Source organism: Bufo bufo, chromosome 1 (genome assembly GCF_905171765.1).
Source record: "Bufo bufo chromosome 1, aBufBuf1.1, whole genome shotgun sequence".
NCBI classification, from domain to species: Eukaryota; Metazoa; Chordata; class Amphibia; order Anura; family Bufonidae; genus Bufo; species Bufo bufo.
This window is the reverse complement of record NC_053389.1, coordinates 608,426,169-608,453,128: the sequence shown is the minus strand read 5'-3', so window position 1 is coordinate 608,453,128 and position 26,960 is coordinate 608,426,169. Positions and strand designations below refer to the sequence as shown.

The window sequence follows — 26,960 nt, the reverse complement described above, 5'->3', positions numbered from 1 at the left end:
ATATTCTAACTTGAAGCGTCCCCATCACCATAGGAACGCCTCTGTGTTAGAATATACTGTCGGATCTGAGTTTCACGATCTAACTCAAATCCGATGGTATATTCTAACATAGAGGCGTTCCCATGGTAATGGGGACGCTTCAAGTTAAAATATACCATCGGATTGGAGAAAACTCAGATCCGATGGTATATTAATAGGGACTCCTGACTTTACATTGAAAGTCAATGGGGGACGGATCCGTTTGCAATTGCACCATATTGTGTCAATGTCAAACGGATCCGTCCCCATTGACTTGCATTGTAAGTCTGGACGGATCCGTTTGGCTCCGCACGGCCAGGCGGACACGAAAACGCTGCAAGCTGCGTTCGGGTGTCTGCCTGCTGAGCGGAGGCCAAACGGTGCCAAACTGATGCATTCTGAGCGGATCCGCATCCACTCAGAATGCGTTCGGGGCCGCTTGTGAGAGCCTTCAAACAGAACTCACAAGCGGAACCCCGAAAGCAAGTGTGAAAGTAGCCTTACTTTCACTATTAAACATAGCCCTGAGGTTCTACTGTTGTTTTTCTTCGATTTTGATTTCACTAAACATTTAAGTGATCGCCGATCATGATCATTCAGGATTTTGTTTCCTGCCACATTTCTTCCTCGAATACGATGGGTCCCCACTATCCTTCCAGTTTTTAATAATGCGTTGGACAGTTCTTAACCCAATTTTAGTAGTTTCTGCAATCTCCTTAGATGTTTTCTCTGCTTGATGCATGTCAATGATTTGACCCTTCTCAAACAGACTAACATCTTTTCCACGACCACGAGATGTCTTTCGACATGGTTGTTTAAGAAATGAGAAGCAACGCATTGCACCAGTTGGGGTTAAATAACTTATTGCCAGCTGAAAGATGATAATCGTCCATGCAGTAATTATCCAATAGGAGGATCATACCTATTTGCTTAGTTAAATGCGGGTGGCGACTTTTTTTTGGACAGGCAGTGTATGTTAAGTTACTGGTCTTGCTGTACTTACCTTTTGATTTTGGTTATAACATGTGTAGTGATCTGCTGCTGCAAAACTTCTAGTTCTGATACCTTGTGTGATTTACAATAGATTGCTTTTCACACGGTCAGTATTTGGCATTAGTATTTGTTAGCCAAAACCAGGAGGGGGTCCAAAAAAGAAAAGTGGTGCCAATCTTCTTTTTTTTTTTTTTTTCTCTTCTTTTGTAGGTTCTACTACCGGTTTGGCTTATAAATACTAGTGCAAAATGCTGACTAAATACTAACAATGTAAAAGTGACATTAGTATATGTATGGCAAAAGTCGTCTCTTTAAAAATGACACCCACTCTAGAGATGAGCGAGCGCCATAGCCACCAGGTGCCTGCTGTTTAACCCCTCAGATACCATTGCATCTGAGCGCTGAAACTAAAATTAGGTCATTAATTAAAGTCTTAGAAAACCCCTTTTAATAACCATTTTTAACACACATCTTGCCAACATATTTCATAGATCCTCTGAAATGTATAACTCTTACAAAGTTATTTTATGAAGAAACAGTTGAGTATTGTAGATTGTCATTAACGTGTCGAGTTTTTATTTATTATTCCTATTGCCCCTTTAGCAATTGCATGCATGTGCGCCGTTAGTTTTCTGCCTGCAATAACATGGTCATTAATGTTAATTTTTCAAGGTGTCGGAGGAATTGAATCAGAAGCAGCTATGCTGGGCATACCCATCACATTAAATCTACCAGAAGTGGTTGGGTGTGAGGTGACTGGCTCTGTTTCTCAGCTTTCTACTTCCATAGATGTCGTTTTAAGCATCACTAAGGTGAGAATTCATATTGGTTAGAACCTATTCCATTTTTTTTCATTGTAACTAGTCATTACTACAATAGTAGCACAGTTTATTAGTACTCCTGACTCAGGCTAATATTCTGGGACCTCTCAGTATTTTATGTTCTTAACCACCTCAGCCCCCAGTGCTTAAACACCCTTAAAGACCAGGCCACTTTTTACACTTCTGACCTACACTACTTTCACCGTTTATTGCTCGGTCATGCAACTTACCACCCAAATGAATTTTACCTCCTTTTCTTCTCACTAATAGAGCTTTCATTTGGTGGTATTTCATTGCTGCTGACATTTTTACTTTTTTTGTTATTAATCGAAATTTAACGATTTTTTTGCAAAAAAATGACATTTTTCACTTTCAGTTGTAAAATTTTGCAAAAAAAATGAGATCCATATATAAATTTTGCTCTAAATTTATTGTTCTACATGTCTTTGATAAAAAAAAAAATGTTTGGGTAAAAAAAAAAATGGTTTGGGTAAAAGTTATAGCGTTTACAAACTATGGTACAAAAATGTGAATTTCCGCTTTTTGAAGCAGATCTGACTTTCTGAGCACCTGTCATGTTTCCTGAGGTTCTACAATGGCCTGACAGTACAAACACCCCACAAATGACCCCATTTCGGAAAGTACACACCCTAAGGTATTCGCTGATGGGCACAGTGAGTTCATAGAACTTTTTATTTTTTGTCACAAGTTAGTGGAAAATGATGATTTTTTTTTTTTTTTTTTTTCTTTTCTTACAAAGTCTCATATTCCACTAACTTGTGACAAAAAATAAAAACTTCTATGAACTCACTATGCCCATCACGAAATACCTTGGGGTCTCTTCTTTCCAAAATGGGGTCACTTGTGGGGTGGTTATACTGCCCTGGCATTCTAGGGGCCCAAATGTGTGGTAAGGAGTTTGAAATCAAATTCTGTATAAAATGACCTGTGAAATCCGAAAGGTGCTCTTTGGAATATGGGCCCCTTTGCCCACCTAGGCTGCAAAAAACGTGTCACACATCTGGTATCTCCGTACTCAGGAGAAGGTGGGGAATGTGTTTTGGGGTGTCATTTTATATATACCCATGCTGGGTGAGAGAAATATCTTGGTCAAATGCCAACTTTGTATAAAAAAAATGGGAAAAGTTGTCTTTTGCCAAGATATTTCTCTCACCCAGCATGGGTATATGTAAAATGACACCCCAAAACACATTCCCCAACTTCTCCTGAGTACGGAGATACCAGATGTGTGACACTTTTTTGCAGCCTAGGTGGGCAAAGGGGCCCATATTCCAAAGAGCACCTTTCGGATTTCACAGGTCATTTTTTACAGAATTTGATTTCAAACTCCTTACCACACATTTGGGCCCCTAGAATGCCAGGGCAGTATAACTACCCCACAAGTGACCCCATTTTGGAAAGAAGAGACCCCAAGGTATTCGCTGATGGGCATAGTGAGTTTATGGAAGTTTTTATTTTTTGTCACAAGTTAGTGGAATATGAGACTTTGTATGAAAAAAAAAAAAAAAAAAAAAAGCAGCATTTTCCACTAACTTGTGACAAAAAATAAAAAATTCTAGGAACTCGCCATGCCCCTCACGGAATACCTTGGGGTGTCTTCTTTCCAAAATGGGGTCACTTGTGGGGTAGTTATACTGCCCTGGCATTTTCCAGGGGCCCTAATGTGTGGTAAGTAGGTAAATGACCTGTGAAATCCTAAAGGTGCTCTTTGGAATATGGGCCCCTTTGCCCACCTAGGCTGCAAAAAAGTGTCACACATGTGGTATCGCCGTATTCAGGAGAAGTTGGGGAATGTGTTTTGGGGTGTCATTTTACATATACCCTTGCTGGGTGAGAGAAATATCTTGACAAAAGACAACTTTTCCCATTTTTTTATACAAAGTTGGCATTTGACCAAGATATTTCTCTCACCCAGCATGGGTATATGTAAAATGACACCCCAAAACACATTCCCCAACTTCTCCTGAGTACGGCGATACCAGATGTGAGACACTTTTTTGCAGCCTAGATGCGCAAAGGTGCCCAAATTCCTTTTAGGAGGGCATTTTTAGACATTTGGATACCAGACTTCTTCTCACGCTTTGGGGCCCCTAGAATGCCAGGGCAGTATAAATACCCCACATGTGACCCCATTTTGGAAAGAAGACACCCCAAGGTATTCAATGAGGGGCATGGCGAGTTCATAGAATTTTTTTTTTTTTGGCACAAGTTAGCGGAAATTGATATTTTTAATTTTTTTCTCACAAAGTCTCCCGTTCCGCTAACTTGGGACAAAAATTTCAATCTTTCATGGACTCAATATGCCCCTCACGGAATACCTGGGGGTGTCTTCTTTCCGAAATGGGGTCACATGTGTGGTATTTATACTGCCCTGGCATTCTAGGGGCCCTAAAGCGTGAGAAGAAGTCTGGAATATAAATGTCTAAAAAATTTTACGCATTTGGATTCCGTGAGGGGTATGGTGAGTTCATGTGAGATTTTATTTTTTGACACAAGTTAGTGGAATATGAGACTTTGTAAGAAAAAAAAAAAATAATTCCGCTAACTTGGGCCAAAAAAATGTCTGAATGGAGCCTTACAGAGGGGTGATCAATGACAGGGGGGTGATCAATGACAGGGGGGTGATCAGGGAGTCTATATGGGGTGATAACCACAGTCATTGATCATGCCCCTGTAAGGCTTCATTCAGACGTCCGGATGCGTTTTGCGGATCCGATCCATCTATCAGTGCATCCATAAAAATCATGCGGACATCTGAATGGAGCTTTACAGGGGGGTAATCAATGACAGGGGGGTGATCAGGGAGTCTATATGGGGTGATCACCACAGTCATTGATCACGCCCCTGTAAGGCTTCATTCAGACGTCCGGATGCGTTTTGCGGATCCGATCCATCTATCAGTGCATCCGTAAAAATCATGCGGACATCTGAATGGAGCTTTACAGGGGGTTGATCAATGACAGGGGTGTAATCAATGACAGGGGGGTGATCAGGGAGTCTATATGGGGTGATAACCACAGTCATTGATCATGCCCCTGTAAGGCTTCATTCAGACGTCCGTATGCGTTTTCCGGATCCGATCCATCTATCAGTGCATCCGTAAAAATCATGCGGACATCTGAATGGAGCTTTACAGGGGGGTGATCAATGACAGGGGGGTGATCAGGGAGTCTATATGGGGTGATCACCACAGTCATTGACCACGCCCCTGTAAGGCTTCATTCAGACGTCCGGATGCGTTTTGCGGATCCGATCCATCTATCAGTGCATCCGTAAAAATCATGCGGACATCTGAATGGAGCTTTACAGGGGGGTGATCAGGGAGTCTATATGGGGTGATCACCACAGTCATTGATCATGCCCCTGTAAGGCTTCATTCAGACGTCCGGATGCGTTTTGCGGATCCGATCCATCTATCAGTGGATCCGTAAAAATCATGCGGACGTCTGAATGGAGCTTTACAGGGGGGTGATCAATGACAGGGGGGTAATCAATGACAGGGGGGTGATCAGGGAGTCTATATGGGGTGATCAGGGGCTAATAAGGGGTTAATAAGTGACGGGGGGGGGGGGTGTAGTGTAGTGGTGCTTGGTGCTACTTTACTGAGCTACCTGTGTCCTCTGGTGGTCGATCCAAACAAAGGGGACCACCAGAGGACCAGGTAGCAGGTATATTAGACGCTGTTATCAAAACAGCGTCTAATATACCTGTTAGGGGTTAAAAAAAACACATCTCCAGCCTGCCAGCGAACGATCGCCGCTGGCAGGCTGGAGATCAACTCTCTTACCTTCCGTTCCTGTGTGCGCGCGTTCACAGGAAATCTCGCGTCTCGCGAGAGGACGCGCCGGCGCGTCCAGGAGGAATGAATCAACCACCTCCAGGACGCGTCTGTGCGTACAGCGGTCCGGAGGTGGTTAAAGAGGACTTTTCACCACTCCTGACATGCCTGTTTTAATAGCTTCTTGCATTCCCCATGTAATAAGAATTCTGGAGCATCTATTCTTATGGCTCTATGTTGTGCCATTCCTTTATTATTTCTACTAGAAGTTATGAATGAATTGCTAGCAGTCTGCAGTAAGGGTACAGAGGGGTGGTAACTAGTTGGGGGGGTGTACCTCACTACATCCAATCAGTGCTGCCATTGTCAGACTGTGCAGGTACACACCCCCAACTGGTTACCTCCCCTCTGTACCCTTACTGCTGACTGCTAGCAATTCTTACATGGGGAATGCAAGAAGCTACAGTCCTGATTAAAAGTTTAAGACCACTTGAAAAATGGTAAAAAATCATATTTAGCATGGCTGGATCTTAACAAGGTTCCAAGTAGAGCTTCAACATGCAACAAGAAGAAATGGGAGGGAGACAAAACATTTTTTGAGCATTCAATTTAATGAAAACAACGAATAAACTGAAACGGGCTGTTTTTCAGCTGATCAAAAGTTTAGGGCCACGCCTCCAAAAAAAAACTAACCCCCCCCCCCCCCCCCCCCCCCACACACTTCCAAAATTAGTTTCGGCATGCTTGATGCAAGCGTTTCCATGAGTTGAGTAGGAGCATTTCTCCAAGTGGTGAAGACGGCCGCACAAAGGCCATCTACTGTCTGGAACTGTTGTCTATTTTTGTAAACTTCCCTTGCCATCCATCCCCAAAGGTTCTCAATTGGATTAGATCAGGGGAACACGCAGGATGGGCCAAAAGAGTGAGGTTATTCTCCAGGAAGAAGTCCCTTGTCCTGCGGGCATTGTGTACTGTAGCGTTGTCCTGTTGAAAGACCCAGTCTTACCACACAGACGAGGGCCCTCAGTCATGAGGAATGCTCTCTGCAACATCTGGACATAGCCAGCGGCCGTTTGACGCCCCTGCACTTCCTGAAGCTCCATTGTTCCACTGAAGGAAAAAGCACCCCAGACCATTATGGCGCCCCCTCCACTGTGGCGCGTAGAAAACATCTCAGGTGGGATCTGCTTGTCATGCCAGTAACGTTGGAAACCATCAGGACCATCAAGGTTAAAAAAACTTTCTTCCATCTTTTGAATGTCCCATGTCTGGTTCTCTCTTGCAAAGTCCAAACGAGCAGTTCTGTGGCGTTCAAGGAGACGAGATCTTTGAAGACGTTTTTTGTTTTTGAAGCCCTTCAGTCTCAGATGCCGTCTGATGGTTATGGGGCTGCAGTCAGCACCAGTAAGGGCCTTAATTTGGGTCGAGGATCGTCCAGTGTCTTGACGGACAGCTAATTGGATCCTCCGGCTCAGAGCTGGTGAAATTTTTTTGGATCTTCCACTTGACTTTTTTGTTCCATAACCCTCAGGATCATTTAAGAAATTCCAAATGACTGTCTTACTGCGTCCCACCTCAGCAGCGATGGCGCTCTGTGAGAGACCCTGCTTATGCAGTTCAACAACCCGACCACGTTCAAAAAGGGAGTTTTTTTACCTTTGCCATCACAACGTGTGACTACCTGACAGAAAATGACAATGAATCCACATCTTTGCACAGATTTGGCCTTTTAAAGGCATGTGGTCCTAAAATTTGGATCAGCTGAAAAACAGCCTGTTTCAGTTTAATCGTTATTTTCAATTGAATGCTCAAAAAATGTTTTGTCTCACTCTCATTTCTTCTTGTTGCATGTTGAAGCTCTACTTGGAACCTTGTTAAGATCCAACAATGTAAAATTATTTTTTGCCATTTTTCAAGTGGTCTTAAAGGGTTTCTACCACTACATTTTGACCTATTTAGCTGTCAGACACTAGCGATCTGCTAGTGTCTGCTCTACCTAACCATGCTATTGTAATCCCTTTCTGTGCAGCGGTTACCCTAAAAAACTTAGTTTTATTGCTATGCTAATGAGCCTCTAGGTGCTATGGGGGCGTCTTTTCAGCACCTAGAGGCTTCGTCCACTCACTATTTCCGCCGCCCAGCGCGCTCCAGCCCACCCTTATCCTCTAGATTGCGGAAATAGTGAGTGGACGGAGCCTCTAGGTGCTGAAAAGACGCCCCCATAGCACCTAGAGGCTCATTAGCATAGCAATAAAACTACGTTTTTTAGGGTAACCGCTGCACAGAAAGGGATTACAATAGCATGGTTAGGTACAGCAGACACTAGCAGATCGCTAGTGTCTGACAGCTAAATAGGTCAAAATGTGGTGGTAGAAACCCTTTAAACTTTTGATCAGGACTGTATTAAAACAGGCATGTCAGGAGTGTTGACTGGTCATCTTTCGCGACGAGGCAGATGCAGCTTGTAGTACCCTTACTGGAAGTTGAGGTGTTTTACCCAGTGTTAGGAAGAGGTTTTGGAATTTTGCAGGTGAATTCAAGTTACTATTTAATGAAATTTCATGAAAAGTAATAAGTTCAGTGTAAGGTTTAACCTTAACAAATATTTCCTCAGACGTCATTCTCTCAGAACAAACTTCTTCCTTGTTTCTCTTTAGCACTTAAGACAAGCTGACTTGTCTGGAAGGTTTGTGGAATTTTTTGGAGAGGGAGTATCTCAGCTTTCAGTTGCCGACCGTACCACGATAGCAAACATGTGTCCAGAGTATGGTGCCACGGTGGCTTTCTTTCCAGTGGACCAAGTAACCCTTAGCCACCTGAAACAAACTGGTAAGCATTCTAGACTAGCCATCTGAGTGGTGCTACTCCTGGCTGCTTTGTCTGGTGCATTATACAACAACAATGTGGCAATCATTCTTAAGAGGTCTGCAGGGGTTTTATATGTTTTAAGAAGGTGGCGCTCCATGTGAGGACCGTTTCTTCTTCATACTACGCATCATCCCAGAAGCAAGTGTAATTGCAAGTACTCACTCCATTCATTTGAATGGAGCAAGTACTCCTAATTATACTACGCTGCCACGCCATGGGCCTAACGATCGTAACTTCCTTTAAGTATTTAGGTGTCCAAATAACCCCTGATACTAGGAATTATGAAAGCCTAAACCTGACGCCGCTACTAAACAGATTTAAAGATAAAGTGAACACATGGATCAAGCTGCCGCTTTCCATGGTAGGAAGAACCAACCTTATAAAAATGATCTTGATGCCCCAGTTATTGTACCTCCTACATAATGCTCCCTGCTGGGTTCCGATTCGTTTTTTCTATAAAGTAAATGCCCTGTTTAGGGAATTAATTTGGAAGAAAGGGGTTCCCCGTATTAAACTCGACACTCTACGGCGAGCAAAGACAAATGGAGGTCTGGCCCTACCGGACCCGTGGCTATATTATTTGGCGAGTCAGTTACAACATGTTAGGGGATGGGGAGATATAGAGAAAGTGAATACGGTAGGAAAAGTAGTAAGATTTCTTGTAGGGAGGACATGTCTGATGTCTGCACTAGAGGATGGTACCTTTCGTATTAAAGGGGAACGATTTGGAGTACTGAGCACCATTCACAAAGTGTGGTGGAAAGCCAGGGAGGTTACAAAGGTCACTGGGTATACGGCGTTTACCCCAATTTGGCCTAACTATATGTATAAAGAATTGGACAAACTTGCGGAATTACGGGTGTGGAATCCGTATAATCTGAATAGAATGACCCAGTTGTACTCGGAGGGTATATTGAAAGAATTCGCACAGTTACAACAGGAATTTAATATCCCTAAGAAGTTCTTTTATCTATACCTGCAGCTCCGACACGCCATTAAAACGCAAGACAAGTCTGAAAAGGTTGCCCCTGCTCAAAAGCACAGCATTATAGACCTCACAGCGACAAGTGGTACCACTAATGGTGTTATCTCACTTCACTACAGTGCATTTATTGATATACAAATTAAAAATACACCTTTACAATTATTTGCCAATTATTTGCCAATTATTTGCCAAGTCGGACATATCGGACCTCACTGAGGAACAGTGGGAAAAAGTGTTAGAGGATTGCCCGTCGCTAGCTGTTAGTGAAGCACAGAGTCTCCCAATTGTACTTACTACATAGGGTTTACAGAACGCCAGTGGTCTTGAAAAAAATGGGATATAGGGACAATGACCGTTGCCCAAGATGTGACATATCCAATGCAGACTTGATTCACCTCATGTGGAATTGTCCAAGACTGAGGCGGTATTGGACAGGGGTCATTGAAACAATAAACAGTGTTTGAGGTACACCTTGACGTTACACCCTTGATATGTGTATTGGGGCACTTTGAGATATTACCGGGCATGGCAAAAAAGAAGCTGGCTATTGGACGGGTTCTATATCAAGCTAGAAAAAGCATAGCTTTTCACTGGATAGATATACTGCCACCGACTGTGAGGGAACTGGAGGCTAGGGTACATAATTTGGTTCGAATGGAGAAGTACGTCTATCAGAAGAGAGGGTCCATAAAGTTTGAGACAGTGTGGTTTTCCTGGATGCAGCATTACAGTGTGATATTTGGCCCATAGGTTAGTTATTGTCTGGATACTTCTTAGATATTAACAGCAAGGGTGATATAAGTATGATGTGTTTGGATGATAAATACTGTCGAGATATACATGAGTATGATAAGGGCATGTGATGTATGACCTGGAATATGGAAAAAGATATATGTATGGCATACGTATGAGGACCTAATGTTAGACTTCTTGCACAATCCGTGGACTTTGGACTCAAATGGTCACAAGACTCTGGGAAGGGGAGGGGTGGGCGAGGGGGGGGGAGGGGAGGGTGGGAGGTGGGAGGGCAGTATGGGGTATTGCTGTTCTTAAAATGTTTGTGAAAATCAAATAAAAATATCTGATTTTAAAAAAAATACTACGCTGCCACTGCAAGGGAGACGACACGTAGTGTAATGAAGAGGAAGCGGCACTCACATGGTGTGCCGCCTCCTCTTCAGTCGATCGGCGGAGGAACTGGGTGTCAGACCCACTACGGATCAGATATTGATTACCTATCCTGAATTTGCTTGTTTATTGGGTGGCCATGTCATTCAACTAAAAATCATTTTTGTGCATCCCATCTCCCTGGTATACATCGCTTGTCCTCGTATAGCAGAGGTGATTGATGCATGTAAATGCAGCTCCCCTCTCCTGTGCCGAACAGGCCATTATCGGGAATGATTGGTTCATTCCCAATATTTGGCTGAAACATTGATCTGTGTAAAAGGTCCTTTAATATGAACTGATGTGTAAAGATTTAATTGATCTGGCAGACATTTCTCAAAAATCTCTGAATGTTGCCAATATCGCCATGAATGTAGAAGGTAAACAGCATGTCAAAGACTTCCATGCACTAGAGATTTTGGATGGCTGTGACAAACGAGTATGACTGACAGTAGAAGCTCAGATCAGTGCACAGTTTATCAAACAGATTAGAAAGTGTCAGCTTAAAGGGGTTATCCTGCTTTAACCCAACTTATAATTAGGCCCTGGAATGTAGTCCACATAAATAAATGCACTCAACTGCTCCCCGCTATTCAGTTCCAGGACCAAGGAGCCGTTTACGATGCAGGGTGGTGTGCTCCAGTGTAACCATTCACTTACCTCAGCAGTGAAATGTCCCCAAGTGGCTTTGGAAAACCCTAAGGCCCCTTTCACACGGGCGAGTATTCCGCGCGGATGCGATGCGTGAGTTGAATGCATTGCACCCGCACTGAATACCGACCCATTCATTTCTATGGGGCTGTTCACATGAGCTGGGATTTTCACGCATCACTTGTGCGTTGCGTGAAAATCGCAGCATGCTCTATATTCTGCGTTTTTCACGCAACGCAGGCCCCATAGAAGTGAATGGGGTTGCGTGAAAATCGCAAGCATCCGCAAGCAAGTGCGGATGCGGTGCGATTTTTCGCGCACGGTTGCTAGGAGACGATCGGGATGGAGACCCGATCATTATTATTTTCCCTTATAACATGGTTATAAGGGAAAATAATAGCATTCTGAATACAGAATGCATAGTACAATAAGCGCTGGAGGGGTTAAAAAATAAAATAATAATTTAACTCTCCTTAATCCACTTGCTTGCGCAGCCGGCCTCTCCTTCTGTCTCCTTTGCTGAACAGGACCTGTGGTGACATCACTTGATCCATCACTTGATCCATCACTTGATCCATCACTTGATCCATCACTTGATCCATCACTTGATCCATCACTTGATCCATCACTTGATCCATCACTTGATCCATCACTTGATCCATCACTTGATCCATCACTTGATCCATCACTTGATCCATCACTTGATCCATCACTTGATCCATCACTTGATCCATCACTTGATCCATCACTTGATCCATCACTTGATCCATCACTTGATCCATCACTTGATCCATCACTTGATCCATCACTTGATCCATCACTTGATCCATCACTTGATCCATCACTTGATCCATCACTTGATCCATCACTTGATCCATCACTTGATCCATCACTTGATCCATCACTTGATCCATCACTTGATCCATCACTTGATCCATCACTTGATCCATCACTTGATCCATCACTTGATCCATCACTTGATCCATCACATGATCCGCGCGGAAAAATAGCGGGTGTTCCTGTAACGCACCCGCACATTTTCCCGCAACGCTTGTCTGAAAGAGGCCTAAGACTTGCAGGCATAACACCTGTAAAACCACACACTTTTTTTTCATAGCTGCTTTATTTGCAAGCTTTTATTTATTTTTTATTTTTTTGGTGTGGCTTTTTTGTTCACACATTTTTGACCTTTTTTTTTTATTTTTTATTTTTTTGGTGTGGCTTTTTTGTTCACACATTTTTGACCTTTTTTTTTTATTTTTTTTCATTTCATTTACAGAAATGTATAAAATACCATAACTGGAACGTACTGCAGTTAAAAAAAACAAAACAAAGAACTGTGTGAAATCTGCCTACAGCATTCTGCCTGTACTTTAATCATCTACGTAGTTAGTCGGTTGAAAAAAGACCTAAATATGTCAAGGTCAGCAGTTTAATAGTTGCAAACCAGAGGAAAGCCCACAAAATATTGTTTTAACGACAGAAACCCAATTTGCAATAAAGTGACAACAACAATTCCTTTCTGATCCCCGCTGGCAATCCGACAAATCCGTGGATCTGTGTTCTGCTTTAATACCAGTGACGCTGTATGTTGTGTTTTACAAGACAAATGTCTTAGGCTACTTTCACACTGCCGTTTCAGGGTCCGCCTGTGAGATCAGTTTCAGGGCTCTCACAAGCGGACCCAAACGGATCAGTTTAGCCCTAATGCGTTATGAATGAATAAGGATCCGTTCAGAATGCATCAGTTTGCCTCTGTTCCGCCTCCATTCTGCTCTGGAGACTGACACCAAAATGCTGCTCGCAGCATTTTGGTGTCCGCCTGGCGGTGCCGAGCCATACGGATCCGTCCTGACTTACAATGTAAGTCAATGGGGACGAATCCGTCTACATTGACACAATATTGGTGCAATTGTAAACGGATCCGTCCCCCATTGACTTTCTTTTTTAAATCAGATAATTTTTATTTGGTTTTTCAAAAAATCACAAAAAAGCAAAGGAAGACAGTCTGTACAGCATACATGCAACAGTAGATGACAAAAATACCGTAGCATTACACGATCGGATAGATAGTTACTTACATAAGTATCACAAGTAACATAAACCATGGTACAAGAAGCACATAAAATCACGTATTCTAGTTACAAAGTATACCTGGTACAGAACCGCATTTCCCATCCAATAATTTATCAACAGGAAACCAACCCTCCCTACCCAACTAAAGCCCAGTACTCCCCCCCCCCCCCCCCCCCCCCTCCCTACCCAAGCGATGGAGCGGGTCCAAACTCCAAGATTGGACATCTTATTAACATGTCAAAGGCACATCCATTGGTGTACACCTCCTGTCTGTGTATCAGACCTCTGCACACCCGACCTGCGTAGTACTACACACCTTCATACAGCATACATCCAGAGTAAATTAGGATAGAGGAGATAGAGAGCCTACATAAACCAATACTGCGCCTCTTCCTACCCCGTAGTCCAGCTACGAGGAAAGGCTAAACCGGACACTGTAGCCTGCATTTCTCCCAGTTATCCCATATTTTGTCATACTTCCCAACACAGTTTCTTTTAACATACACACTTTTCTCTAAGCGTAATATCTCTGACATTCTATTGAGGAATTCTCCCCTAGTCGGAGATTGAGGTCTAAGCCAAAATCTAGCTATGAGTTTCCTAGCTTGAAATAGTAGACGCTGTACTCCCAAACGATGATGACGATTTTTGATGTCTAATATCCCGACCACACACGCTCTCGGCCCAGGCGGGACTGCAATATTATATGCGTCTTTTATTAGGGCTAAAACCGCGGACCAAAAGTTCCGGAGCTCCGCACAATCCCAGAACATGTGCAACAAGGATGCAGGACTCCTGCCACATCTAGGACAATCCGCACCTTCCCGAACACCTATCCGGCATAAAAACTCTGGCGTCCTATACACCCGGTGTATTAAAAACAGCTGGGACATACGCTGCCCCTCGCAAACTGACAGTTGTGGAGTGAGCGCCAAAAGCGATTTCCACTGCTCTTCTGAGATCGGCCCGACCTCCCTTTCCCATTTAGATTTGACTGCTAAGACCCCTTGCTTCAATGACTTCACATACAAGTTCCTATAGATAGAGGATATCAGACCGCTCGAGGAGCTGTTTGTGAGGAGTTGTTGAAACAACGGGACCACAGTGCATTTCAGCGACACAGATTTAGCCTGTGTCTGAAAGGCATAACGAAGTTGTAAAAATTGATAGAAGGCCGAGTGTGGGAGACCAAATTCACTTCTCAGCTGTTCAAAGGACTTGAAAACAGCAGCACTCTGAAGTTGACATAAATATCTCACTCCTTTGCGCTCCCAGGGTGAAAAGCCATCTAACTGGAATATTTCAGGAAGGTGCGGATTCCTCCAGATAGGGGAAAACTGCGTAAACCCCTGTACTGATAACAGCGCCCGGCTTTTTTGCCAAACCTTATACATCATAAAAAGTGTGGGGTGCACAGCTTACCTACAATTCCGCTATTTTCCAATAGAGCCACCGGAGAACTGTGCCCAATAATATGTGCCACCAATCTGGCCGAGGCAACATCTCCAGGAGTTCTTCCCCGTCCCCTCAACTGTTGCAGCTGGGCCGAGATGTAATACAACCATGCATTCGGTACTGCTAGCCCTCCCTCCTCTTTTCCCCTCTGCAGAGTGTCCAGCCCAATCCGCGCTTTTTTATGGCGCCAAATCAAATCTCTAAACAACCTATCAATCTTTATGAATATTCTGCGAGGAATCCATACCGGGGAATTATGCAATATATACATGAGTGTGGGCATGAGAATCATTTTAAGAAGGTTACTCCTCCCAATTTCAGATAGCGGTAACTTGCACCATGCCTTGATTTTATCCAACATTGTGATTAATAACGGCTCAACATTCAGTTTAATATAACTATTAGGATGTGCTGTAACCATTATCCCCAGATATTTGACCTGATGCACAATCTGCAATGGACAAGAATTCGGGACAAGAGTTACAGCAGATTCATCCATCGGTAGGAGAGTAGATTTGTCCCAATTGATACGGAGACCAGACCTATCCCCAAACTCCCGTATAAGTGCCTTATGACTGTTCCACATTGCCCAAATATATTAACATGTCATCAGCGTAAAGGGACACCCTCTCCTCCCAAGTCCCGCAGGGAAATCCCACAATCTTGACAGATGAGCGCAATACGTAGGCAAGCGGCTCAATCGCGATAGCGAACAGAAGGGGGGACAATGGGCACCCCTGATGAGTCCCTCTACCCAGACTGAACGAATCCGACGTTCCCCCATTCGCCCGTATCCTAGCAGTGGGGCCATTATATAACAATCGAACCCAGGAGATAAAGGTCTTCCCAAACCCCATGACTCGCAACACCTCCCATAGATAACACCATTCAACACTATCAAAGGCTTTAGCCGCATCCAGTGAGAGGATGACACGCCCTCCGACAGACTCATCTCTTCTCTGAGTATTAAGAAAAAGGCGTCTAAGATTCACCAAAGTAGATTTGTCCGGCATGAAACCCGCCTGATCACTATGAATAATAGTGGAAATGACCGACTGCAGACGATTCGCTAAAACTTTCGCCAGAATCTTAATATCAGAGGTTAACAGTGAAATTGGTCTGTACGAGTCAGGGGATTTGGGATCCTTACCAGGTTTGGGCAGTACCACTACAATAGCCTCTTTCATAGAAGCGGGAAGGTTTCCTGTTTGAAGGGATTCAGTAAAGACTGACATTAAGTGGGGCATTAAGACACTACTATACTTTTTTAAAAATTCCATCAGTAAACAGTCTATCCCCGGAGCTTTCTCATTGGGAAATGATTGTAAGGCTAATTCCATCTCCTTGAGTGTTAAGGGACCTTCTAGCCCTGCTGCACACGTTGCGGATAGTCTCGGAACCTCAATCTTTGCATGATACTCAGCTATATTAGTAGAATCCACCTTTAATTTAGTCCTATACAGGGATTCATAGTAAGTGTGGAAAACTGACAGAATCTCCTCATCTGCCGTGGCCAGAGAACCATCAGCCCTCTGAATAGACAAGATTTTGGACGGACCCTGAATAGACAAGATTTTGGACGGATTTTCTGCCGTTTTCATTAAATGCTGCTTCAATCCCGCCTGAGCTGCTATAAGGGAGTCCTCACTTGCCCTGTCAGGTGCAACTACAAACCTTTCCTCCGCCTCCACTACTACCGCTTGCAACTTTTTCAGGGTTTCGCGAGATTTAGTTTTATGTCTGCTAATTTTCTGAATATATAGGCCTCTAGCGTACGCTTTGCAAGTATCCCACACCACACCCACACTTGCTGACCCAGCATTTTGCGCGTAGAACTCTTTCAATTCCTCCACCATGCCATTCTCCCCATCCACTAATTGTAGCCAAAACGGGTTAAGTTTCCATATCCCGATCCCAGGGAGGCGCCTAGCGCCCGGATGTAATTCTATAAAAATCGGGGAATGGTCGGAGAGACTTCTAGGTAAGTATTTAAAGGGTTTCTGTCGCCCCGCAAAACTCTTTTTTTTTTTTTTTTTTGGATAGTTAGATTACTCATAGTGCGATATAGCAGAATATAATGCTCTTACTTACTTTCATGCGGCCGATTCTTTATAAAACGAACTTTTATAATATGTAAATGAGGGCTCTACCAGCAAGTAGGGCGTCTACTTGCTGGTAGCTGCTGCAGAAATCCGCCCCCTCGCCGTGTTGATTGACAGGGCCAGCCGGGATCTCCTCCTCCGGCCGGCCCTGTCAGTAATTCAAAAATCGCGCGCCTCGCGTCATTCGGCGCAGGCGCTCTGAGATGAGGAGGCTCGTATCCTCAGCACTCCCTCAGTGCGCCTGCGCCAATGACTTCTTCTCTTTCGGTGATGTCATCGGCGCAGGCGCACTGAGGGAGTGCTGAGGATACGAGCCTCCTCATCTCAGAGCGCCTGCGCCGAATGACGCGAGGCGCGCGATTTTTGAATTACTGACAGGGCCGGCCGGAGGAGGAGATCCCGGCTGGCCCTGTCAATCAACACGGCGAGGGGGCGGATTTCTGCAGCAGCTACCAGCAAGTAGACGCCCTACTTGCTGGTAGAGCCCTCATTTACATATTATAAAAGTTCGTTTTATAAAGAATCGGCCGCATGAAAGTAAGTAAGAGCATTATATTCTGCTATATCGCACTATGAGGAATCTAACTATCCAAAAAAAAAAAAATGAGTTTTGCGGGCTGACAGAAACCCTTTAATTTCCGCTACCAACGACAACACATCAGGCGAACCTATCGCTAGATCAATCCGTGACAGTGAATGATGAGAACTAGAGAAACACGAAAACTGACGCGCACTCGGATTCCTCACCCGCCAAATGTCATGTAGATCCAGCTCCCGCAGTACACTAGCAAAGTTAGAGTCCCTATTAGTTCCCGTCATCCCTCCCCTATCCAGTGTCGCTGAAGGGCAGGTATTAAAATCACCTATGATCAGGATAGGGCACTGAGGCTGATCCTCAACATATCTCATAATTTCCTTTAATACCTCACTACTGTAGGGAGGGGGAATGTATACCGCCACTAATATAAAGGTCCAATGATAACAAGTACAATGGAGACAAACATATCTTCCACTATCGTCTAAGCGAGACGAGTGACACATAAATGGCAGAGATCTATGCACTAGAACACTTACACCCCTGGAATGAGAAGAGAATATGGAGTGAAATGCCTGACCAATCCACGGCCTTTGCAAGACCGAAATAGTGTTAGTAGATGAATGAGTCTCTGACAGACAAATTATAGCAGGATGAAAGTGTTGTAGTGCCATAAACATCGCAGTACGTTTATTTGAATCACCTAAACCCCTAACATTCCACCCTATTATCTTAAGATTATTCGCCATAATACCATATAGTATATTTACCATCCACGTACACCGCAGCCATCACACACATTTGCTCTTTACTTCCTGCACACCATAGAAGTATTCGGACCCCACTTCATCGCTTAGCCCACCCCTTCCCACCCCCTAAAACTAACCCCAAAACAAAACAACTAGCGGCAAGGACATAATCCCTACCCAGCAAAAACCCACTGGCAGGGCGAAAAAATTTCCCTACGGTCGGCCATGTATATGGCGGAATAATTGCCACAGGAAAACCCGTGCAAGAATGTACACACAGAACGGGTCACCCACATTGACCTGCCCACATGTAGGTGAATCTGCAGCGTGCTGAACATAACCAAAGTGCATAAACATAGTTAGACATTTTCCGGCGACACCCGCAACTCATCACCATAGTAACGTAAGGATCCGCAGACCCTACAGATAAAACTCAGATAGTATAAACAGATGGTCATAATAACAGTAGATAGTAATAAGGATCGACCATTACTCAAAGCATTAATACACAGAACATATCAAACATGTCCCTAAACACATCTGGCATATCTCACGTGCTCCAACACTAGAATAGGCAGGACGCTCATCCCACAGATGCAGAGTTCTTCAACAAAGGCTCATTGGAGTCAATCCACTGTGCCGCCTCCAAGGGGGTGTCAAAGAAGCAAACTTCTCCATGCGCCACTACACGAAGCTTGGCCGGATACATCATGGAGTACGGGATTTGTAGATTCCGAAGGCGTCTTTTCACATCCATGAACATGACTCTCTTCCGTTGGACCTCTGCCGAGAAGTCTGGATAAATTGCAATTTTGCTTCCTTTGATCAGTAGCTCCGGATGATCTCTTGCTTTTTTAAGGATAGTGTCCCTGTCCCTGAAGTGTAGCAGCTTCATTAGAACTGGACGCGGTGGGGCCCCTGGTGGCGGAGCGCGTAACGGCACTCTGTGCGCCCTTTCAATAGCAAACATCCTGGACAACAAGTCCTTGCCAAATTTAATTGTAATCCAATCTTCAAAAAAGGATACTGGATCAGGACCTTCAGCTTTCTCGGGGACCCCCACCAACCGGAGATTGTTCCTTCTTGAACGATTCTCTAGGTCGTCCGCTTTTGACATCAACAGGGTTATATTGTGAATAACCTTGCCCAGATCTCTTTTAATAGGAGGCAGTTGATCCTCCACTGTGCTCACTCTGGCTTCAACCTCAGTCATCCTATCCGTGACTTTTTTTAAGGTCTTGGCGGAGAAAGGAGACACTTTCTTGCAGACTTCCCATGTTAGCGGTGAGAAGAGCAAGTGAGTTATTTCTTTGCTGGACTGCCTTGAATATATCTTTAAAAGTAGGCTTACCAGTAAGTTCATCAGGCTGTCCTAACTGTGTATGCTGAGGACATAGCGTTGCAAGGCCACTAGGTGGAGCTGTTGGATCAGAGGCTGCAGCTCCAGCAATCTCCTCTGCTTGTAACTGCTTGCGATTTTGTTCCAGTGTCGGCCATTCTGAGGCTTTTAGCCTCTCATCTGTCTCCCCTGATGTATCGGTGGACGATGCAGGCGTCTCAGATGGAGGTAGGCTTGTGACTGAGCGGGCATATTTGCCCAAGCGTGCCGCCAGGTCTGCGGCCCGCACCTCCGATGCGGCGCCATCTTGCTTGACCGGCGTGGACACGCCGGCCTCCTTCAGCTCCCTCTCCTTTCTGCCGATACGAGTCATGGCGCTCTGTACACGGCCCGCACACTCTCCTGAGCCCCACAGTAAAAGTTAAAGCAGCGGCGCTTGCTGCAGAGACAGGATTCCTCGGGATAGCCTCCGGCAGGTCAGGAGCTCCCCTCAGGCACGTCCGCTCACATGCCCGACCAGGCCACGCCCCCCCCCATTGACTTTCAATGTAAAGTCAGGACGGATCCGTTTGACTTACACTTAGACTTTTTTTTGACTAAGTGTATGCAGACTGATCCATACTGAACGGATACCATCGTTTGCATTTATAGGTGTGGATTCGTCTGTGCAGATACCAGACGGATCCGCACCTAACGCAGGTGTGAAAGTAGCCTTACCTCTGCTTTACATTTATTCACACCTTCAGCCATTGCCAAAGCCTGTGGAGGCATGTTCAGTCCCGTTATGGTTCGGACAGTAATTAATTTGGTGAATGCATATCAGTGATTGTACTTCTGTCTTTGAATATAGCTCCTAAACATGGAGGAAGTGTAAGCTTCTGTACATGTGGCCATAATATGGTGTTAATGAAAATAAATATAAAAGGGAAAATACGTGGAGCTAGACAGTTTTGTTTAATAAAGACCAGTGAGTGACTACATTTACACCCAGCGATTTACTGACCTTCCAGTATGAAATATTAGCATTCCTGTAAATGTGTACAGTGGGGACTCCTGACTCTCTTCCAACGGCAGAGGTCGTTGGAGAGTCCACTCAGGGCACATGCATGTTTGCCAGAACCTAACGAGGGTGAGGAGAGAGCTGTTGGCCAGCAGCTCTCTGTGTATGACCGGACCTAGTCAGAATTTGTCCATTTGTATGTATGATGAAGCTTGTAAGCCCACCCTAATACGTAAGTTTTATTTTTCCAACATTAAACAAGGGACAAGGACAGGTTCTATTGTAACCAGATACGATACTGAAGCTGGTCTGAATGATGAGAGGTGTCTGTGTGTGTTGAAACCATTGACTGTGATCTGTGGTTTGAAAGGTCGTGCAATGAAGATCTGGTGGTTATTTTGCGGATAAGGAATGTTGTTGCTGCCAAATGATCCAAACATATTAACAGGAGTTTCTCACCCATTTTCCTTGGGGGACACAGAAGACCTTGGGTATAGCTCATCTCCCTAGGAGGCGTGACACTAAGTGAAAACTGTTAAGCCTCTCCTCCATCAGCTATACCCTCAGCCTGGAGAGAGAGACTGCCAGTTTTTGCTTAGTGTCCAAGGAGGCAAGACACTCCCTGCTCTGCAGGGCTGTTTTTTCTCCTTGTTGTTTAATTTTAGATTTTTACTTTTTTCTTTTTCTTCCAGACCATCAGGGACAACAGAGACGCAATAGACCTCTCTGTTTCTCCCGGGGTCGAGCTGCGGCTGCTGTCACCCGCACTGCTGCCTCCCCCACAGAAGGCAAGGTGGACCAGGGCAGCCTAGCTCCCCTGCATCCCGCCAGCGCAAGGGTCGCCCGCACGCCAAGTCCTTCTTCCAGCGTCCTGCCACTATGGTGCCAATAGCTGAAGGGGCGACCCTGCTGGAACGGACCGAGGGTGAAGACGGCTGATGGTGAGAGAGTGGCTTCTCCATCCCTACGTCCGTCCGTCCGTCCCTCTAAGATCTTGGTTTCCTCATGGGCCTGTATGGCTGGCCCCTTTCCTGCCTCTCAGAGAGGCTGTGCCCCTGTATGGTGGCCCCCTTCCTGCCTCAGAGAGGCTGTGTTATTTAAAAAAAATTATAATAAAAATAACGATTTCTTGTGGGCTGCGCAGGACGCTGCAGCCTCATCTCAGTAGTGCTGGCCGTATGCATGCCCCCCTTCCATAGGCAGCATGTCGCGCTTCCCGGCTGCGGCGCTGGCCAGGTGCATGTTCCCCTTCTAGGCGGTTTCTTGCCCTCTCCCGGGATACGCCGCTGGCCAAGTGCATGCGGCCCTTTCTATAGGCAGAATTCGTCACCCTCTCCAGTTATGGTGCCTGCCATGTGCATGACACCCCTTCCTAGGCGGGATACTGCACTCTCCCTGGCTGCGGGCTGGCCTTGTGCATGACCCCCTTCTATAGGCGGAATACTGCAATCTCACCGGATACGGTGCTGGCCATGTGCACGACACCCTTCCATAGGCGGAACGCTGCACTCTCACTGGATTCGCTGCCGGCCATGTGCATGACCCCCTTCCGTAGGCGGAACGCTGCACTCTCACTGGATTCGCTGCTGGCCATGTGCATGACCCCCTTCCATAGGCGGAATACTGCACTCTCCCCGGATTCGGTGCTGGCCATGTGCACGACCCCCTTCCATAGGCGGAACGCTGCACTCTCACTGGATTCGCTGGCGGCCATAGGCATGACCCCCTTCTGTAGGCGGAATTCTGCACTCTCACTGGATTCGCTGCCGGCCATGTGCATGACCCCCCTTCCATGGGTGGTGTGCTGCACTCTCACTGCATTCGCTGCCGGCCATGGGCATGCCTCCTTTCCTCAGGCGGCATACATACACTCTCACTGACTGTGGTTGTTCTCTCGCCAGTACGTTGCTGGCCATGTGCATGACCCCCATCCATGGTGGGGTGCTCGCACTCTACCTGGATGCGATGCTGGCCATGTGCATGACCCCCCTTTCTGGGCGGCATACTGCACTCTCACCGGATACGTTGCTGGCCATGATGCATGGCCCTCTAACATGGGTGGAATGCTTGCACTCCCATTGGATACGGTGCTGGCCTTGTGCATGACCACCCCTCATTCCATGGGCGGAATTTTGGACGCTCACGAGATTCACGGCTGTCCTTGTATATGCTGTGCTGGACTTGTACATGTCCCTCTTCATTGGCGGAGTAGTTGCACTCTCACGAAATTCGGTGTTGGGTGGATTATTGCACAATCACTTAAAGAGGACCTTTCACTAGAATAAAACATCTAAACTAACTATACAGACATTCAGAGCGGCGCCCAGGGATCCCCCTGCACTTACTGTTATCCCCGGGCACCGCTCCGTTCTCCCGTTTATAGCCTCCGGTGTCTTCATAGTTAGGCTCCACCCAGGGGAACCTGCCGGCATCTCATTCTTCCATGCTGTAGCGCTGCGATTGGCCAGCGCTACAGCATGGGAGAATGAGACGCCGGCAGGCTCAACTGGGTGGAGCCTAACTATGAAGATACCGGAGGCTATACCGGGCGAACGGAGCGGCGCCCGGGGATAACAGTAAGTGCAGGGGGATCCCTGGGCGCCGCCCTACATGTCTGTATAGTTAGTTTAGATGTTTTATTCTAGTGAAAGGTCCTCTTTAATGCTAGGATAACCCTGTGCATGTCCCCCTTTCACTAGGTGGACCTCCTGCGTTCCTGCTGGATACTGTGCGGCCATGTGCATTGGCCCCCTTCTGGGCGAAATATGGTATGTCCTACTTCTCTGAAGTAGGTACTGGCCTTGGGCATCACCCCCTTTTGGGGCGGCCCTTTGCACTCTTGCCGACTGCAGCGTTTGCCAGGTACATTTCCCCCCTTTCTGGGCGGACTGCTTGCGTTCCATCGCATGCCGTGCTAGTCTTGTGCATAACTCCCTTTCAGGTTGCACTTCCGTAGATACTGTGGGACTCTGTGGCTGGCCCTCTTCGCTGAGTGACTATTTTGCAGTGAGCGGACGTTCTTGTCTCTGTGCGTTGTTTGGGCCGTGTATGCCTTCTCCTCCTGTAGGTGGGTTGGCCTTCTCACTGCTTACGGGGCTGCTCGTACGTATGCCTCCCTTCCTCCTGCGACATACTTTTTTTCTCTTGGTATATGATGCTTGCCGCAAGCCTTGCACTCTTCTCTGAAGAGATCATTCTGTCCACCTGACCCGGACGGGCTCTACTGGCTCTCTACTGCACCGAGCTGGGTGGTACTCATTCTCGGGTTTGGATTGTATATTGCGGTTCCGTTGTGACGGTATCCACCATGTTCGTTGGCCCTTCCACCTGGGGAGTGTTCGTGGTTCCTAGATGCGTACCCATATGTCCTCCCGCGCCATTGCTTCCCTGCGCAAGCGGTCACATGGACGAGAGTGCTGTCTGCAGCGCCCCTCGAATTCTACGTTGGCTCTGGCGGGACTACGGTTCCCTCGCCTACTACCATTTCCTCCTCTTCGGATGCAGTGTGGTACGAATCCTTCCTATTGGCGCCCTCTGCGCTTCAGTCTGATCTGCTACCAGGTTCGGGCCGCTCTTCTCGGGAAGGTCACCCAACTTCTCTTGGGTGCTCGATTATCCAGGGGCGGGGACCTCCACTATGGGTTCTTCAGGGTATTCGCCTTCTGCGAGGCGGTGAGCCGGGTGTCTCACAGAGTAGCGGGGGTTCTGCTTTTGAGCTGTCCTATGACTTCCCTGTTGCCCACTCCTCCTTTCGGTTGGAGGGTGTTATGCCGACCTCTGTCTCGACTGCTTTTTCTCGCCTGTTCTGTTTTGGCTCCCGCTCGGGGCATATCACTCCGATGTGGCTTCTGCCCCGGCCAGGCTTCAGAGGCTGTTCCTTCACTGCCCTCCCCTCTGGGGAGAGCATGGTTGTTCACTTGGATGGTTCCGGTGTTCCTTGTGGCCTCGTACCATCTCCCTCGTTCACACTGGCAGTACTAGCTGTGTGCCTATTTACCGGGTCTACCGCGTTCTGTCCTCCTGCTGGGTGCAGATTGCGTTTTCCATTCTAGGCAATGGTCCTCCTGTGGACTTGCCTTCTCGGTAACTTGGGAGGACTACCCTTCGGTCAAGATTGTCCTTAGATCTCCCACACCGGGACTGTAGAACCCCTTCCTGTGGTGGCAACATCGACATGGACTTTAGCCTGTCTTGTCCTGGCATCGGTCGGATGCTGGACGGACCCTTTCTGTTCCTCCCGTCTGTCCTTCTGCTCCCCCACTCCGGGTGGATACGGGACGACGTTGCTCGGGGGCCGACGGGACCAGTTTTGCCGACTCTTCTGCCCGTGTTACTGGTCTGCGCCTGATTACATTGGGTTTTCTCCCGCTTGCCCAGGCGATTCCAGCGGGCACACTAGTGTTCGCTCACGGCCGTGTTTCGTCCAGGATCTGTTGTCGGACTTAGGGTTTTTACCTGGGGTTCTGTGGGAAGCTGGGCATTCCCCCACTCTGCCTTTCTCTCCCCATGGTTCTTTCTTTCTCCAGTCCGGCCTGGACCTGGGACTGGGACTCTGTTCCTTGAAGTGTCAAGTGTCGGCGCTGTCCTTCCTCTTCCAGCGTTCCCTGGCACTCTTGGGCCAGTCAAGACCTTCTTCCACGGAGTGGCTCTTTTGGTTCCTCTGTACCGTCCCCCGGTACCGCCCTGGGAACTACATACTGAGCTCTCGGCGCTCCAAGCTTTCTCTTGGAGCCGTTACAGAAGTTCTCTCTACCCTGTCCTGTACGGTTGTGTTTCTGTAGCCATCGTGTGTCTCAGACGGGTGTCTGAATGGCGGCCCTTCTTGTTCCGAGCCTTCTGTCCTTCCCCAGGACAGGGCTGTTCTCCATCCCGTCCCTTCCTTCCTTCTGAAGGTGGTATCTGCCTTTCATCTCAACGAGGCTATCGTCCTCCACTTCCCACCCCCGGGAACGGACACTTCACCGATTGGACGTTGTTTGGGCCTTGCAGTTTTACTTGGAGATCTCCGACTCTTGTCGACGCTCGGTCTCTTGTGTTTCCAGCAGGTCCGCGCAAAGGTTTGACGGCCTCCAGGGTGGCTTTCCTCCGCTTCATCAGAATGGCTATTGCTGAGGTTACCGCACCAAGGGCAGGGTTCCGCCTTTGGTGTCACCGTAGCGGTCGGTGCCTCCTGGACCGGAGGCATTGGGCTTCGGCCATGTAATTGTGCAAGGCGGCCACCGGTCTTCCTTGCACGCCTTACCAAGTTCTACAGGGTGCATACTCTGGCTTCGGCGGATGCTGCATTGGGCCGCCTGGGTTTGCAGGCGGCGGTTCCTTGATGCCTTCGGGTGCTTCGCCTTGGAGCTGTGGTCCCCCCCCTCTTGGACTGCTCTCGGATGTCCCAAGGTCTTCTGTGTCCCCCAAGGGAAATGGGCGAGAAAACGAGATTTTTGTATAACTTACCAGTAAAATCTTTCTAGCTCTTCCTTGGGGGACACAGCACCCACCCATTCATTATTTTTTTTCTACACGGTTTCCGGATTTGGTTTGCCCCGTTGGGTAGTTGGCTTGTTGGTTCCACTTGTTGGACATTGCTTTTTCTCACTACTTGGACACGCAACTCGCAGTCTCTCTCTCCAGGCTGAGGGTATAGCTGCTGGAGGAGGGTCTTAACAGTTTTCACTTAGTGTCACGCCTCCTAAGGAGCTGAGCTATACCCAAGGTCTACTGTGTCCCCCAAGGAAGAGCGAGAAAGAGATTTTACTGGTAAGTTATACAAAAATCTTGTTTTTCTGGCATAATGGCAACCTAAAACCTTTGGGGGAAGGTGTGCCAGGGGAAAAAAAAAAAACACTTGATCGTCCCACTGTTATAACACCTGGTGAGAGTGGCGTCTTCTTTTTTTTTTTTTTTTTTTCCTGTGGGCAAACTTTCAGGCCGCTATTTAAATTTGCTACTATGCAACCCCTTTAACTTGGAAGGGTTTTTATAATCCTGCATTTGAACAGGGTCACTCTTAGGTGAAGATACCCTTTTGTTTGCAGAAATTAGTAGCATAGTCTTAAAGGGATTCTGTCATCAGGTTTGGGGCTATAGAGATACAGACATGCACGGCTAGATCGCCGCTAGCATGTCCGCAATATGTGTCCTATAGGGCTGTGTGGTTTTAATTTCTTTAAAAAAGGATTTTATAGATATGCAAATGAGTGTTGAATGTGTCCAAGGGGCTGCACTAACCTTACTTGTGCCCAGCCACACCTGCCTGTGAAGGAGCCCAGCACCGCCTATGTCTCCTCCTTTCATCAACGATAGATTGCCGTAATCTCGCGATGCGCGAACATGCGCAGTGCCGGTATAGTGTTCCTTCCCTGTGCTGGCATCAGGCTCAGGGAAAGAACTGCGCATGCGCGAGCTCGCGCA

General features: G+C 46.7%; 1 protein-coding gene across 1 annotated transcript in view; it reads left to right on the top strand.

The window, feature by feature from the left end:
- IREB2 (iron responsive element binding protein 2) overlaps positions 1-26,960 on the top strand; it is a 143,688-nt gene that overhangs the window by 52,952 nt on the left and 63,776 nt on the right. Inside the window, exons 9-10 of the mRNA XM_040413632.1 lie at positions 1,684-1,823; positions 8,289-8,460. Coding sequence (XP_040269566.1) covers positions 1,684-1,823; positions 8,289-8,460 — 312 coding nt within the window. The remainder of the gene's footprint in view (positions 1-1,683; positions 1,824-8,288; positions 8,461-26,960) is intronic.